Source organism: Pterocles gutturalis, unplaced genomic scaffold (assembly GCF_000699245.1).
Source record: "Pterocles gutturalis isolate BGI_N339 unplaced genomic scaffold, ASM69924v1 scaffold20148, whole genome shotgun sequence".
NCBI lineage: Eukaryota > Metazoa > Chordata > Aves > Pterocliformes > Pteroclidae > Pterocles > Pterocles gutturalis.
This window is the reverse complement of record NW_010118581.1, coordinates 403-17,006: the sequence shown is the minus strand read 5'-3', so window position 1 is coordinate 17,006 and position 16,604 is coordinate 403. Positions and strand designations below refer to the sequence as shown.

At 36.9% G+C, this 16,604-nt stretch overlaps 2 protein-coding genes across 2 annotated transcripts in view; one reads left to right on the top strand and one right to left on the bottom strand.

The window, feature by feature from the left end:
* Window positions 1-1,485, top strand: part of CCDC73 (coiled-coil domain containing 73) — a 50,971-nt gene extending 49,486 nt beyond the window's left edge. Inside the window, exon 17 of the mRNA XM_010076286.1 lies at window positions 1,276-1,485. Within this exon, the coding sequence (XP_010074588.1) occupies window positions 1,276-1,485 (210 nt within the window). The remainder of the gene's footprint in view (window positions 1-1,275) is intronic.
* Window positions 1,486-2,275: 790 nt separating this feature from the next.
* EIF3M (eukaryotic translation initiation factor 3, subunit M) lies at window positions 2,276-15,787 on the bottom strand (the record flags this gene model as incomplete). The annotated part of the gene is made up of 10 exons (XM_010076285.1): window positions 2,276-2,541; window positions 2,968-3,028; window positions 3,573-3,716; window positions 6,874-6,955; window positions 7,378-7,477; window positions 8,858-8,941; window positions 13,006-13,100; window positions 13,650-13,773; window positions 14,145-14,283; window positions 15,655-15,787. Coding segments are annotated over 10 exons (1,083 nt in total), but the record flags the coding sequence as incomplete, so codon positions are not given.
* Window positions 15,788-16,604: the final 817 nt, after the last annotated feature.

Genomic DNA, 16,604 nt, shown 5'->3' with positions numbered 1-16,604 from the left:
ATTTCACTTCCACATGTAGAAGACCTGAATTAAATGGGTTTTTTTGGATTATCAGTACAGGACACATGCAGCCCCATGTGCTATTCCATAGAGATTTTGACTAGTGGCTTGCCATGAGGAATGATCTGTTTCCTTCTGAGGCTTTGGGAGAAACCATGGGAGAGTGTACATACACAGCCACTAGAATTAACAGGTTGAAAATTTTGTTGAAAATTTTATTGCTCAAATGAAGAAGTTACTTCCTCACTGAAACAGAGATTACAGTCATTATGGACCTGAAGTATTAGTATCTTCAGCTGCATGGCAGTAATGTTGTTACAGACGCAATAGGCTAAGTGAAAAATTTGCATAAAGTTTATTGTTCATATTTCAAACTTCAAGAAATGCTTGTGCACTGGGGAAGGAAAGTTTTTACCACAAAATTAATGTGCTGAAATAAAGGCAGGCCTGATAAAGACTTTGTGGCTTAGAATTGCCTGGTATTAAAAAAATTGAGCAGAGGGGGAAGGCCTCACCTTGCGACCCTGAGAGAATTACCTTAGCACGCAACCAAAGTATGAAATACTACGTTGCAGATCCCCAAGAACCACGGGAGCACTGGCTCTGTGGGACATGGCTTTGCCGTGCACCTGTGCTCAGGCAGGTGGCTGGTGCTGCACGCTGGCCTCCCCAAGAGCCACGCAATGTTGGATTACAAATGGAGAACTCAACATGTCAGCAAAAAGTGTTTTCCTACTGTGTTGCCATATGTGTTTGATTTGGATAGATATGAATTATCTATCAAATAGTAATTAAAACTATTCAAAGAACAAAAAGATCTTTAACATAAAAAACCAGCGTATTACAGACCTTGCTTGGTTAATGATGTTTGCTTTCTAATCTACACAGTGAAGCTGAGAGGGAGTTAACACTATAAACCTCATGATTTTGGGTTTTGTTAATCAAGTGCTTGCATAGCAATAGAAATGTCCATTGCAACATTAAGCTGCTTAATTCAACTATTTATTTTGCTAATCTGCATTCTAGTACAAGGTTGTCCTTTTTTTTAAAATCATACTCTTCTGTACTAACTCTTATGTTGAGGTTTGGTTTATAAAAATATATTTGTCATTATCAAGTTTTCCAAATTAAAGCTGAAGCAAGCACATCAAATTAAACATTTTTTCCAATTGACTTCTCTTTCTATCCATATTTCCTTGCTTGCTTAATGCTCAGGAAAATCCAACAATTTGAACCTTTGTACCTGAATTTCACTGGATTATTGTATCCTGTCAGGTGAAGGAAGGATTTACTACTTTACAGCATGAGCAGAAGTCTTCTCCCGTGCCTGTAACTCCAGCAAGAAGTGAAAGTGCACTCAAAGATGAGGACAGCTGTTCTATTCATAACTCCGTTATACACAACCAAATAGAAGAAATTGAGAAATTCCTGAATTTGGAGAGACTTCATTCAGCAAAAAAAAGAAAATACGAACAAGGCCAGTGAAGATCAGTGGCAGGATATCAAAACCATGTCTTTTAGGCACAGATAAATCACTCATTTTGACCAGATTTGTAGATGTACTCCTTCAGAACATGGTAGATATGCACTGTGCTTTCATGTTTAATACAGCATATAGCCCTTTTATGTTCAAAAATGGGTACAATCCCTACTAATAATAATAGTTCTCTGTTCCTGCAATCAAATCCACATTATTATGGGTTTTGCCCAAAGTTAAAAAGTTCACAAGTTAATGTTTTAAGATCCATTAAGTAAAATTAAATTACTTAAGAGTACCTTTCTCCTGCTCCTCAGAAGTTTTTGGCTGAAATACTTCAATTTGGTTTCTCTGTCAGGCTGCTCACTCAGTTTTCAAGCAACATCAGCTGCGGCTGTTTCAAAATACAGTGGTTTCTACAAACATTTACAACTTTCAGCAGTTCTAAGTAGCAGAAGAACAGGAAACTCTTCTGCTTACCTTCACTGCCAAATTATTTAAATGTATCTGCTGCAGTTGATTCTGTATCAAGGTCTCCTTCAACATGAAAGCATCAGGTATAATTTACAGAGAGAAGGCAGCAGATCTTGCATCATAAAGCTTCACTTCTAACTTGTTCACATTTTTCCTCCCTTAAGATGTAAGGGAAATCTTCTTACTTTACAATTACTTGCACTATTGTTTTTCTGATCTCCCTCCCTTCCTCCCCACACCTCTTACAAAGAAAGATCCTCATACTGTAAATGTAAACAAGCTACTGTTTGTTGTTACTAGTTATGTAAGAAATCAACAGAAGATATTTTCCCATGTTAGTTTTATTCCTTTTTTTGTGTTGCAATTTAGAATATTTAGCTTCTTTAAACCAATTGCAAACATTCACAAATTGTCAGAGTTTTGAATAAATTTAATCTATAGTGACATTACTAGATTAAAAAAAAATTGTTTAGGTGTCTGAGAGACTGAGGAGACTGTTTTTCACTTGATTCAAATTTTGTTTCCAGGTGTTTAGAGTGTCATACAATTGCTGCCATTGCTGCTTTCCAAAAGTCCGATGTGTGCTGTGACTAGAGAAGTAAAACAAAATTGGAAGATGATTATTACATGTCATGCTCACCTAATAATTGTTTTATAGCATTACCTTACTCTTACAAGTGAATAGGAAAATTTTTATTTTCTCCCTATAAAGGGCCGCACTTCACCAGTTAGAGAATTCTGTAGCCTGCCCAAATATTTAAAGCAACAACAGTCATTAGTATTCTTGTCACTATTAGGTCATTAAATGAAATGTGCTGGAAAATAGGACTCTTTCATTAAATAAGCTAATCACATTCAGTGTGAGCTTTAATAAAATTATGATAAACAGCAACTATTTAACTAACAGCAACTGATAGGAACAATACCTTGCTTCTAGTTAAAATATTCTACAAATGTAAGTGAAATAATTAGAACACACTAAGTTCTGCAAAATGCTGTGAAGAATTAGTTCTTACCTGACAACTACTTTCCTCTGTGTCTGATCTATTTTGCAGTATACCATCTTTGTCTTTACAGCTGCAAAAAAGCAATGCTGTTTTGAGCAATATTTTCAAGATAGCGCAAAGGTATTAAGCTGCATAAAAAAATTTCAAAATTAGAGCAATACAAACATAAAAACCCAGCAGTTCACTTAATATTCTTCTGCTTCTGGTTTTAACAGTCTAGAAGGCAGAAAAGCAAAGTGATGTAACAAGATGAAGGTCACGTGTGAATCCTATTGTTTGGTGCCAATCTATTAAAGCAATATCCTGTACAGTTTTTATGAGCTTCTCTCCCCTACTAACACATCCTGTTTTAATGAGAGCAAACAAAACCACATGACAAATTAAACCTGCAAACAATGTATTAGTTCCTCAAAGAATTACATGAAATACAGTTCCCCGCCACTGTTAAAAAGACAAGTCAGGCATGTCTTCAAGTATGAAGTTTTGTACCATTATCTTGTAACAAACACAGAAACTAAAAATGAATATTTATCTGAATATTTAAGATCACCTTAGAAGACTATAAAAGGTGTTGTTCATTAGCATTGTGTAAAGTAGGGTATTGCACTTCTTACCATCAATAACAAATGCTTCTACATCATCAGCTCCAATCTGAAGTTCCTGTTGCATTGTGTCAAATGATATTTCTTTATTCTCTACCGCCATCCCCATGAAAGTAAGTAGCCTCATTTTTGCCATATTGTGTTCGTGCAACAAGCCTGTGTAAAAGTGTTGACAGTTTATGGATATGCAGTATAATTCAATAATTCATTAATTTGTTTTTCATGTTATTTTTAATTTTTAAATTATTGGTAGTATATATATATAGTATATAGTATTTCACATCAAGAAAATCTTCCACCTGTCCTTATCAACATTTTTTGAGGTAAAACATTCATTCCTGCATCTTCCTTGTGTTTTGCTAAAATAGCTAGTTTAGTTGTGAATTCATCAAGACTCAGTCGTTATCAGTAAAAGGTCATAGATATCTGCAAAAGCAAAGCACAGAGTTTTGAGAAACAGTAAAAACATCACCTTAACAGAATTTTAGGTGGTGAGGGTGCAATTTTTCAGTTGCATCATCTGAAAGAACAGCAATGCAACAACAAATGGAAAATACATGACTGGTAATGTCAAAACCTTACAGTCTCACCACTCATCCTCATTTAGTTGCTTGAAAATAAACCTCTCTCAGTAATGCTTTAGCAACATAACATTTTTGTGCCAGAAGAATGTGTTTTGGCACCAAATTAACTGTTTATACCACAGCAAAAAAACATCTTGAGTCACATGTATGCTTACAGCATCTAATGGGGCAAAAAAGTGCTCTTCAAGAGTAGAGGAACAGATACTAAAAGGTAGATTAGATCTTTCCATGATTGTATGAATGGCAACACCAGGAATTGAGACAAGGGCTTGCATTTCTAAATCAGAAACCGTTTTCCTGACAAAAAGTCTAGGTCAACAAAATTAAGACATTCAGATGAACCAAGGCACTTCTTAATCCAAGTTCTGTGAGGTAACATTTAAGATTCAATGGAAGTTTCTTAAAAATGAATGTCAATCATTTTGTTTTGGAATGACATTATAAACATTCACATTGCTTCAGTAAATATTTAAGTTTGGAATTTATAACATCCATACACTAATAGGAAAGCACATTAGTGCAGGACATCATGTTGTGTTAATTAGCTGTAATTATGATGCAGGTTCCCTATTTGGCACTGATTCAACAAAAATGTGATCACCATAATTCACAGGAATGAGGAGCACCAGCAACTATACCTAACTGGGTTTAATGGAACTCTACAAGCATCAACAAATCAATTAGCACACATTAACCCTAATTAACAAATGCAAATGAGATGCTGATTAACTTTCCGAAAAAGACTGCTGATAATACCAGATTAGATGTGGACATGTTAGGGCGATTCAGTTGACACAGATAATGCTACTGCTGGCCTAAGTTGTCAGCATTAATAAAACAACAAATTGTAACAAACTGATGCCACCTGTAGGAGCCTTCACTGCACAGCTTTCGTAGACGAGTGTTAGTTGGTCCTGATCCAGGGAAAGTCACAACTAAGGCTGATGCTGTACTGTCTCCGAAATCCTATTAGTAATATCCTTTATTTTAAAGCCCAATATCTTGGCAAGTTATTTAAAAAAATAAATAAATCTTTAAAACATTTATAAAAATTATTTGGTTTTCAGAACAAATCATAGGTGTTCTTCAATTCTGAATGCCTGATCTACTAATTCTATTGTTTTCTATACCAAACTGTCCTTGTTTTTCAAAGGCATGGCTGAAACAGTCAGATCAAGTTCCTAGCATTCCGGTCTGCACTGCCTCAGAACCTGTACCTTACTCAAAGACAATCAGAACTTTCTGCATACACTATAAAGCAGGTGAGAAATCAAGATAACTGAAAGTAAGGCTGTCTTTCAAAACAGTTACACACATATTTAACAATTTTACAAAGATTATGTGAATCCCAGATACACTGAAAATACACACACTGCATCTTCACAGAGGTAAACACAAATACAGGGAGGCAAAGCAAAAGAAATAATGACTATTGTATATTATATGATTAACACTATAGATGTGTGTAATTAATCTTCCATAAATTTACTGAAATGTTAGCATAACAGCACTTTCAGCAAATAGTTGTGTGGACAAATAACTAACAGATAAGCCATTTCAATACATAAAATTTTTTACAATAAAAAAACACTTTCCCCCAAGAAATAAAAGCATAAGATGTCTACACAACTCATGTTCAAATACATATGACAAAAGATATGCTTATTCTATATACACATTTACAAACTACCAAAAACTTGCTGCTGATTTTATCCACAAAAAAAATCACTGATGTTTCCATCATTTTAATACCCAAAGTACCAGCATTTTAAAGCTTTGAGGGTAATTATTCTCAGAATCATACCACACTCCATTAAACAAAATAATGCATGTGTTAAAAGGCTGCACTAAACTCTGTTTTAGCAAAATGATGCCTTTCCTCAAATGCATTCAGCCTTCATGTGTCATTTCAAAATCAAAGTTATAAAAAAAAAAAATCTTATTTTTATGGAAACATTTATTCATTACCAATATGTCAAAACCTTAATGCAGTAATAAAAAAATCTGCATCATTGAGCAATTTCTGCATTGTCACTGACCCCTGTCCTAAAAAGCTGGAATATAAAAAACGTAATTTTAATGCATGCAATAGCTTATGAACCAGTGCTCCTTTGAAACAGTCAATTACACATCAATGGGGGAGTGTCAGAGTGTTAATTACTACTCCTTTTTTCCACAGTGTGTAAATAAAGAGGGTGCTGACATTAACATTCCATCACATTGCTTCATGTGATGAAACAAATTAACTGGGACAGACTGTGGCTTCCTAGGTCTAACGCATCAGCACACGCAGACACACATACTCACACTCCTTGCAGGTTTTCTCTTACTGATCAGGAGAAGTATTTGCTGTTATAAAGTTAGTAATGATTAAAAAAATTGTAAGATATTTATACAAGCTGCTGGCTTACTCAATACAGTTGTGATCTCTGGCCTAGCCTCAAGTACCAATCCATTAGAACGCCCCTCCGAAAAAATTTAAGAGAAAAAAAAAGTGGAGAAAACCACAGTTCTCTTCCAAACCCATAAACAGCTTTGTCCTAGTGGAACAAACCACAGAGACGGTCCATTTATGATCTAACAGAGGTTAGTCTACAAGCTCTAATCCATTCTTAAAAATTCCTATTAAATTTCCCTGGCTTCAGTATATGGGTTCAAACTGAAGTACTTGTGGCTTCTATATCTTAAGCCACGTAAATGGTCAGAAATGTAACGATCTGAAAACTTACCCAGGGAGTCAATGAAGTCTTTGTTGTTCTGATAAAACTTGACATAGGATGCTAGTTTAGCACTTACAAAAATTGTCAAAAGCTAGAAGAGGGAAAACAAATATAAGAACAGTTTAAATATTATCCATGTTTCCCTCCCTGCAGACTGGACAGATGAATAAACTATTGGTATTGAACACAAAAAGAAGCCATTGAGAGCTAAAACTGTGCCTTCTATGAACAGCTGAAGGGCAGTCTGTGCTGAGTCCTTTTCTCAGATATGAAAGGCAGTTTTGCTACAGAACTCATGTGAGGGCAGGATTTGCAATTCTGACTCTCTCAAACTTCTAAAAAGAAACATTTCACATGTAATAATTTTTTTAATTCTAAAAGAATTGAAAGAAATAGCACATTGCAGCTTAATATTACTGACACAGCTAACTATTCTAATGAATTTCAAAATACACTAATAAAACAAGGCACTCTACAATACCAAACCATCTTGCTAAAAACAAAGTTACTTACATCATGAATAAGTTCTCCTTCCAAAAATTTGACTGGTTTTAAGGCAAGAAGATGATCAAAGAGAAAGGTATTTGGGTCCTTCAATGCTCGTACAATACATCTAATTAGAAAAGAAAAATGTTTATTTTTACAGCAATACACATTTTTATGAGTAAGTACAACTCCATTTGTTGTCCTTGCTTTCTAGGAAACACCCAACGGTTTTCAACTATTCTTAAATGTAGGTACATGTCCCATTCCAATTTTCATCTTCATTTTACAGATGGAAAAAAACCAAGGAACAGAAAGCATTAAGTAATTTGCCCAGTATCACAAATGAAATTTGCCAGGTGGTAAGACTACAGATCACCCTACTGTTCCCATCCATGCATTTATTTCCAGTCCAGGCTTCATTCCTAGAGGTATTTTTACTGTCCTCCTAAAATTTCATAGAATTAAGTTGTTTAGGAAGATTAATTATACTTGAATACATGACACAAAACAGAGAAAACCCCAACACCAAACACTGCAAAGCCTATGATTTATCAGTTGCGGCTCCAGACTATAAACAGACCTAAAGTGTTTCTAGAACTCTAGATGAAAGCTTTTGTTCAGCGGCACATTATGAGACTTAGTGCTACACTCGCTCTGATGGCCTAGATCGTGACCCTGCCACATAACATACACCCAGAACTTGAGGTCTGCACAGACACAGCAGTACGATAAACCCGAGGCAGACGTGTTCCTTCAGATGCAAAAGGCCTCAGATTGCTGTAGGGTAAGTCAAGGAAGTTTTCATTTAAGCACAGACACTTTAATTTTCAAAATGAATCATCCTGATTTTCCTCCATGCTTAAGTATCAACAGCTCCCTTGAGAAATGTTGGCTGTACACACCTGGCAGAACTACACAACTTACTAAAAATCTAATTCTTAGGAAGAATCATGATAGGTAGAATGTCAAAATACAAGCTTTTACTCATTTGGGCCAGTGGGGAAGATACACTGTTGAGAATCAGTTTACTCCCAGCTTGTCCAACAAGTAAGTTTATTTCTTTGCAGTTCACATCCTTAGTAGTTGCTCATAGAAAAGAGAGCAAGAATTTCTTTTCAACAGAAAGGGCTATTTGAAAAGAGTAGTCAAAGTTAGGAAATCAAACAAAGTAAAAAAATCTGAAATAAAGGATGCCAATTCAAATTTTGATTGCGCAGATGATGTAAGTGACGTTCTTACCCAAGGCTGATATCTCTCTCAGCAGTGACCAGAAACATGCCTGTGCACTTAGTACACAATAGAGTAAATGTGACTCTGCCTAGAAACAACCAAACTTACTGTAGACCGCACAGATAAACTCTTGATCAAATCAACCATGCTATAGAAAAGAGGCTGTGCCAAGGCCCTTGCCTGCCAGGCTGATCGATAGTCTTAACAGTAAGGTGATCAACATAATGTAGTTATTGAGAAAAAGCTACTTTTAAGGAAACCAGGAAGTCAGTATTACCTGTGAGCATCAACTCTAGCCTGGGAAGCATTGTCCTCTGTGTAACTTCCCAATAGTTCCACCATTACTTTTGCTGCAGTGTCACTATGAAAGAAAAATAAAGTCACCTCTGGATTGCTGAAAAATATAGTTCAAAACAGACACTCAAATATTTAAATAATTCCATTATGATGTTATAGGTCAAATTAAATTACACTTGAAAAAGATGTAGATGATCCATTTTAATTCTAGTGAAGAGAACAAATTAACTAGATGTATTCTTTCAGTTCGTGTTCTACAAAATGTTTATCTTCACCCTTCATTTCATTCTCTTAAATTGATAAATTACCTGCTGGTTATGGAAAAAGCTTTCTGAGCTAGGAACAGCTTTATATGGTTCACTAGAATGCTCCTCTTAGGCACATCTGGATTTAATCATTGCAGAATAAGTAGCACTGCAAAGTTTATTTCTAATGTAAAATGGCATATCTTAAAGAATATTTATGGTCAGGAAAGTGACTGTATAAAAGCTGCCCCTTCTTTCACAGATTCTCTCCTGAATTATTCAGAGTGAAAGCTGCTCATTTTACTAACAGAGTTAAGTAGCCAGCAATTAGACTGGCTTAGGCTGCTGTGAAGCAAGCAGCTTCTGATTTTGCTTTCACAGACAGCTTTTAGAAAAACAAATTGTTCTAAGAAAATTGAGTAAGCCTATGGCCTTGTCTACGAAGATTATTTTGTAAACAACAGCTCAATGTTACTGCAAACCAGCTCCCAGACCATTACTGTGTTTAACAAATCTTGTTTTCACTAACACTTCTTGCCACTAGCAACGCCAGCAACTGCTGATGCTTTTTACAAAATTTTCATCTAAAAATATAGGCATTGAACATGCTGTGTGTATACACACAAAAATCCATCTCCAGTTCTCATGGAATTCTTGTTAATTATTAAAATAGAAGGTTGTGACAGTTCTTCCACCCAGAGAATATATTTTGCTTATGCCATCTTACTACTTCCTTTGGACAAGACAGGCTGTAGATATGACCACACCTCGATAATGAGAGCACAACCAAACCTCAATAACGAAGTCTCCCATGCACACACACACACTGGCAACTACTTTACTAAGAAGTACTTTCTCAATGGACAGGAGGAACCTTATTCATTCTATGCAGTGTCAGATTACTACTGTAAATTAGGACGTTTAAAGCAGTAATGCTGATCACTAGTCTACCAAAGCTCATTGCTAAAGATGTATCTCACCTAAAATGTAAACGGGAACATTTTTTCTAGCAAGACAGCCTGCACAAATACTCTTGGCTCCACATGCCAGTCTAGATGCGTCACTTGACAAAAAGCTAATGAGAACTGAAGAGTGATGGTAGATAAAAGGAAGAAAAAAAAAAAAAAAAAGAAGAGTATTTAGAGCTTAGTAAGATGTTTGAATCAAGTCTCTCTACATTACATGATATTAAATGGAATTAAAATTAATGAAACAAGTATTTTGCAGGTGCTTGGCATGCTGAGCTTTTTGCTACAGGTGTTAATAGCCAGACTTGCCAGACCTGTTTGAATGTAAACCTGGGCAGGACTAACCCCACTGTGAATCCTGCCCAGCCAGTGGCAGAGCCCAGCTGTAAGCTGCATCAGGCTGGCACCTGGCACCATATTCAGGGCCTGACAGCAGAACTTAATTCTCTGGCTGCATGCAAGCCATGCATGCCTGTAAAACTCCATCTACAACTGGAAAAGAAAACAGGTTGTGTTACCTTGCAGCTTCATACCAATACAGTTAGGAAAATGCTGAAGACTAAAGTAGGTGAGGCACAAAACTACTGCAGAACCTTTATGGCAAGGAGCATAAGCAGCAGAGCAAGTAACTAATCTCTTGTAAAGTTCAGCTGCCAAATACAAATCTCAGAAACAAGCCACAGCAGCCATCTGTTTTCCAGCCACCACCACCAATTTTTCTTCAGTTCATCATAGGAAGGATAAAAATCCCTCTTCGAAGAGATGAAGATGATTTTGATCATCAGAAAGATGAAACTTCAACCAGAAAGTGACTGGAAAAGATTTGATAAAAAAAGCTTTCACTTATCACTGCAGGAAAAGGCCCACCACACAGAACATCTGCATGAGCTACCTTCTCATTAGCTACGAATCTGTTCACTACCAAGCTATCTATTGGGAAAAGCCTACTAGCTACGGAAACCCATCTCTTCTGCTGCACTGAGTGAAGTTAAAACATAAAATGAACAAAAAAAATTAAACTCAATTGTTTTTAAAAATGTATTCTCTTCCCTTGATTATAAATCAACACAGTAACTGAGGTATGATTTTTATTACTTATTTTTCAGTTCCCACTTATCTTCCCATACTGCTCGATACAGCAACATTCCTGAGTGCCAAAGCTGGAATGTTGCTGTAAGTTTCCCATACTACTGCAAATACTGCCCACTGATCCAGGAGAGTGAACCAGGTCAAAGGTGCTAGGGTCACTTGTTTTCCTTTCTGGAGAGAAGTGTAAGTGCTCTGAAAAATTGCTCCGTTCAGTGCAAAGCTTGCTGCAACAGATGGTCAGGACACCGAGTGAGGACTAATACATTACAAGGTTTTAATGCCTAAATTAAAAATATCACCTATTATTAGTAAGAAAAATCAATTTTTGTAGCAGGGTTACTGGTAGCACTGGAAACAAAAATGAGAAGTTTAATCCACAGATTTGATAACAAGACTAGTTAGCTATTAAGTATGGGAATTAAGCTAGTTAAAACCTCTCAATAAATCAATAGGAGAAGTGTTCAAAAGAGTAGGAGCATTACAGAGTATCAGCATAATATTTCTGAAAGAAAGTAAGCACTAAGCCATGTATAAGATCTCTGATGAACATTTCTGAAGTTATTTTGACCATCTGAAATCTGTCACACAGTACTAACCATGCAAAACCATTTTAATGTTAGTAACAGGACTAGGAATTCCCAATCATGTTGTAGCTCACAGTGTAACTACTCCACAAGGATTAATCATCCTTAAATTGAGGTTAGTTAAAAATGATCCTGCTATGCTGATGCAGCATTTCCAGGCTACAATTTCACCAGGCCAGAATAAGCTAACTTTCCTGCCAGAAGGAACTCTCCTGCTCCTATGACAGCTCCACACTTGCCTTTTTTTTTTTTACCTGGCAAGGTGACCTCCTCAGTCCAATCCACTGTGCACCAGCAGAAAAAAAATCCAAGTACTGCTAGCTAGAAGGGACAGGACAGAATTGCTTCCTTCTGCAGCAGTACGAGGTTACGCAAATGCAGAAAACGCAGGTGTGGTCCTGCTACTGGTGTAAGTCAGCAGTGTAGAGGTCCTGATGTTGCCTCACTATGAAAATTTTTAAAAAAACTTAGAATACTAACTCAGAAGAGGGAAAGGGAAGGGGGGGAGGAAGCAACACACACACACCACACACGCATCCCAAATTACAGCAATGACAGTTTAGACAGGCTGAAACTGTTGTGTAACCCTGGCCAATGCAGTCAATACACCATATCACATCTGGAAGATAAACTGATGACAGCTCTCAGTTCAGATTTACATTAATTTACAGGCACAATACACACAGGATTACTTTACACGCCAGAAGACACTGGTCTGCCAAGTTTGTCAGATCAAAGATGCTTCTTAAGATCCGAGATAATAATTTAAAATGGCCAAGCAGGTATTCTGTGGACATTAATTTCCATGACTAGTGGAAAGCTCTGTCCTAAAGGTAATGTTTACACAAAGACTGATTCTGTTAACTGTGATTGATAAGCCTCCCAGCATCATTAAATCAGAGATAGCACTACCATGCACTAAAATGTCAAAAGTGCAATTAAATAATAAGCTTGGCATAATGCTACAATGCTCAAAGATTAATATTTATAGAAAAGAATAGTTTTATTTTGTGAGTCTGTAGTTTGCAGCTAATTCACTACTAACTTTAACATTCTTGGAAACACTGGTTTAATGTAAGAGTGCTTAAAAGCATAGAGAGAAAAAAACCCAGGTATAGTTGGATTGAATTATCGGTACAGGTTAATTTTAAAAGTGCAAAGATAAAAACTTTCCCAACAGATCAGTTACAACACATCAACTTAAAACACAGTTATCTAGTACCTATTACTTGTCTTTTATACCTTTTTTTGCAGTCCACTAGGACATCATACAGCAGTCTCAGAAGTGTATGTTTTTTCTCTGTGCCTAGATTCCAGTCAGAAATCCATTTTCGGACCTAGGTAGAATACAAGTGAAAAAGAAGCATTGGGGAAAAGACTAAAATAAAACTGAAAATATTTCTCATTTTCCCTCAAGCAGAAAAGGATCAAAATGATCGTGCACAGAGATTTCTCCTTTGGGTTCTCTGATTCTCATGCTCCCTATACAGAACCTGGAAGTTTTCCCGTGAGAGGCCAAAAGTCTGTGCTCTCCATGTTACTTCTCAAATCAGGATCAGTGATTATAATACACTCTGATTCCAGAGCAAGGGACAAGAACTTCATGCCTCATTCCTGATCAAAGCTTCTCACTTTCATTTCTATCACAGGAATCAAACAGACACATCTACCTACATTCAGCATCAGAAATGGAAAATAAACAGCCACATGATTTAGATTCTGTGGACAGATGTTTGAAAGATAAGAAATTCTGTATGCTGCATTTCTTATTCCACTAGGCTCTGGCCATCTGTAACAGCGATGGTCTGTATCAACTCTGACTAATATTCAGTGAGATGTAACATGGTTAATACAGAGGCCGTAACTTGAAGCACCACATTAATTACCTGATCTAGTTCAGTTGGAATGTACTGGATGGCACCACACGATGAGGCCACTTTCAGAAGGCTGCAGTACACTGTGTACCTCACAGGAGTGTTCTTATCCATACCATGGAAGAGATTGCTCAGCCTAAACCACAAACAACAAACAACTGAGTTAAAGAGGTTTCAAAAAACCTTACTGAAGTGCACGTAAATGTTTCTATTGAGAAGCGTGCTAGTACACGCGAAGAACCCAGTGGCACTTTACATCCTTGATGAATTGTAATGGCTTCCAGTTTTGTAAGTTTTCAGCAAATAAGCTGAAAACTCTACGTGTTTTAATTTTAATTTTGTAATACCCAAGCAAATAAAGTATTTTGGTTCTTCTATTTTATGATAGGGAAAAAGACAGTAAAAAAAAGAGTGCTTCCTGCAATAGAGAGACATACATTGACAAACAACCCACACTTTGATTTAAAGACATAAAATTACAAGATACCATTGTTTCACTCTACTTACAACTGCAATCTAAGAGATGGGCGCTCTCCTTCCCGAAATTTTACTAATTTCTCACACAGACTTTCAATCAGTGCTTCTTGTTTGTCAGGTTCCAGGATAAGAAGCAAAGAGACTACACTGTTCATTACGCTCTCAACATCTGCACAAAACAAAACACGCAGCTGTTTAAAATTGCAAGCAGAAATCATAAGTAGCTACTTAGTGCTGAAGAGTCATTTCTGCTCTGAATTACCATTTTGCATTGGCAAGAACTGTAAAAGAGAGAAAATGCCAACATAACCCATCTGGATACTTATCGGAATGTCCAAGAGATTGGGCACACGTGACTTTTCACCAACATATCTCCATGTAAAGCAAGATTTACCACTTTAACGTCAAAACAGAACTTGATATTTGATACCACACTTGCTCCAAATTCTCTGTTCACTCAAAGGAGAATTCAGAAGAACTTCAGGTTTTGGTGGCTTCCTCCTGCACATCCAGAAAACTGTCTCATGGTTCTAAAGTGAGAATACAAACATCTAGTGCTCAAGTACAGTAAAACATTTCACCTCGAGCACAAGGAAAACCCAGACCACAGGGACAAGAACAAAGTATATTCAAGAAGCCTCCTCAGCTCTGTTTCAAGCATGGTGTTACATCCTTTCCAAACAGGACCAGACAGGTTTTGTGTTTTCTTTTCACAGTCTGCCCAAGTATCAGCTATGCAAAGGATAAGAACAAAATTCATTACCTATGGAAAATAGTATTTATTCCCCAAATGACATCTGAACATCAAATAGCAGAGCAATAAGCTCCTCCAGTATTTCATACTCATTTGCCTATAGTAAAAGGCAACACAAAAAATGATCGTAAGCACTCCTTCTTAGCTGAACCATGAATTCTTTTGAACAACACATATTATTCATACTAGCAATTGACTTTTTACATGTACAACTTGTAAATGGAACTTATATAATGGCCCAGAGCACAGGAAGATAACATTTCAGGCTACTGCAGCATTATCAGCATTGCTAACATATTAGTGCAGTTTCTAAGGACCTACAGCCCTAACTCAACAAGAGTTACTGACTACGGAAAATTCTAGTGTTTTCAGACAACATTCATCAATTAACACTTAAGCCTTAAAACTTCTACTTACAGATGTCTAGTCTTAATTTTAGTTGATCTGCAGCACCACAGCCATTAACTGACAAGAAGTTTTACTTTTATCATACTTTTTTCCAGGGAGGAAGCCTGTTTTATATATAACCTCCTATGCCCTCATAATAAGCACAGTCTAGCTTGATTTTTGACTTCTTTAAAGGGCAGTGGATGTTTGGAGAAGGGAGGGGTAGAGTACATGCAAATTTTACATGGCAATGATGGAATAAGCACCTCCAGTTTTATAAGGATGTGTCTGTTAACATGCAAGCCACACAACGTACCTCTAAATTCTGCCAACTGTTACTGTTTGAAAGCATTGATGGCAATATGTTTAGCAAAACTGGCAAGACTTAAAGATGCAAACCTTTGTCATCCTCTTTCAGGCACACATCACAAGCTTCAATAATCTGTGCCAAGTCTACATGAAGTCCACCTTCAGCGTTTTCTTCCGAGATTTCTGCTCCTTTGGATTTCAGGTAAGCTCGAAGTTCTGCAGCCTTAAAAAAAACCCAACACACACATATATCAAAACTGTGGTTTTATGAACAGCAAAGTCAAAGTAATTAAATTTCTTACAGATTTTTTTCTTCTGCAACCACCCCTCTGCCCCCGCTAGCTCTCATTTCTCCCTACTACCCTGTATCCTATAATGCTCCCCTCCTCCCCTGTAACGTACAACCCAAATACCCACTCAGTGTAAGCTGCTGCACGTCCTGTGGCTGGCTTGCCAATAACTGAATAGACCACACAACTGTTGAGGTTTCTCACAGTGTGAAGACGTCACAACTGGTTAGAGGACAGCAGGCCTAGTAAGTTTTTGCGACAAACACACTTTCTTCTTATGAATTTTTATTCTCTTTTACTCCGTTTGAAAAGTTCAAGCAAAACAATAAAACCATTTAGTTACTTCTTCACCAGAAAAGACAAAGGGTATAAACAAAAGCACTTCAAAGAAGGCAGAACTTACAGACTTCACACAAGCTGAAGTCACTTCTGAATAGAATGCTACGACCTGCCTTACCTCATTAGGATTTAAACCTACGTTAAGAAAATACCTTTCCCCCAGTGACAGGCCTATACGTTAACTTTACAATCTGTGGTTTCAGCAGCAGAACTATAACCCTTCAGAAACAGTCTGTACGTGGCCATACAACTCCTGGCACAGGGGATCGCTGACCGGGATGGCACTGTGACACCAGATGTAATTTACATCAAGTTAAACGTCAAATCAATACAGTACCATAAGACACAGATAGATGCTCTAGGACCCTTCACTGTACCGATGTTTCAGACCAACTGCTTGATGGGGATTTA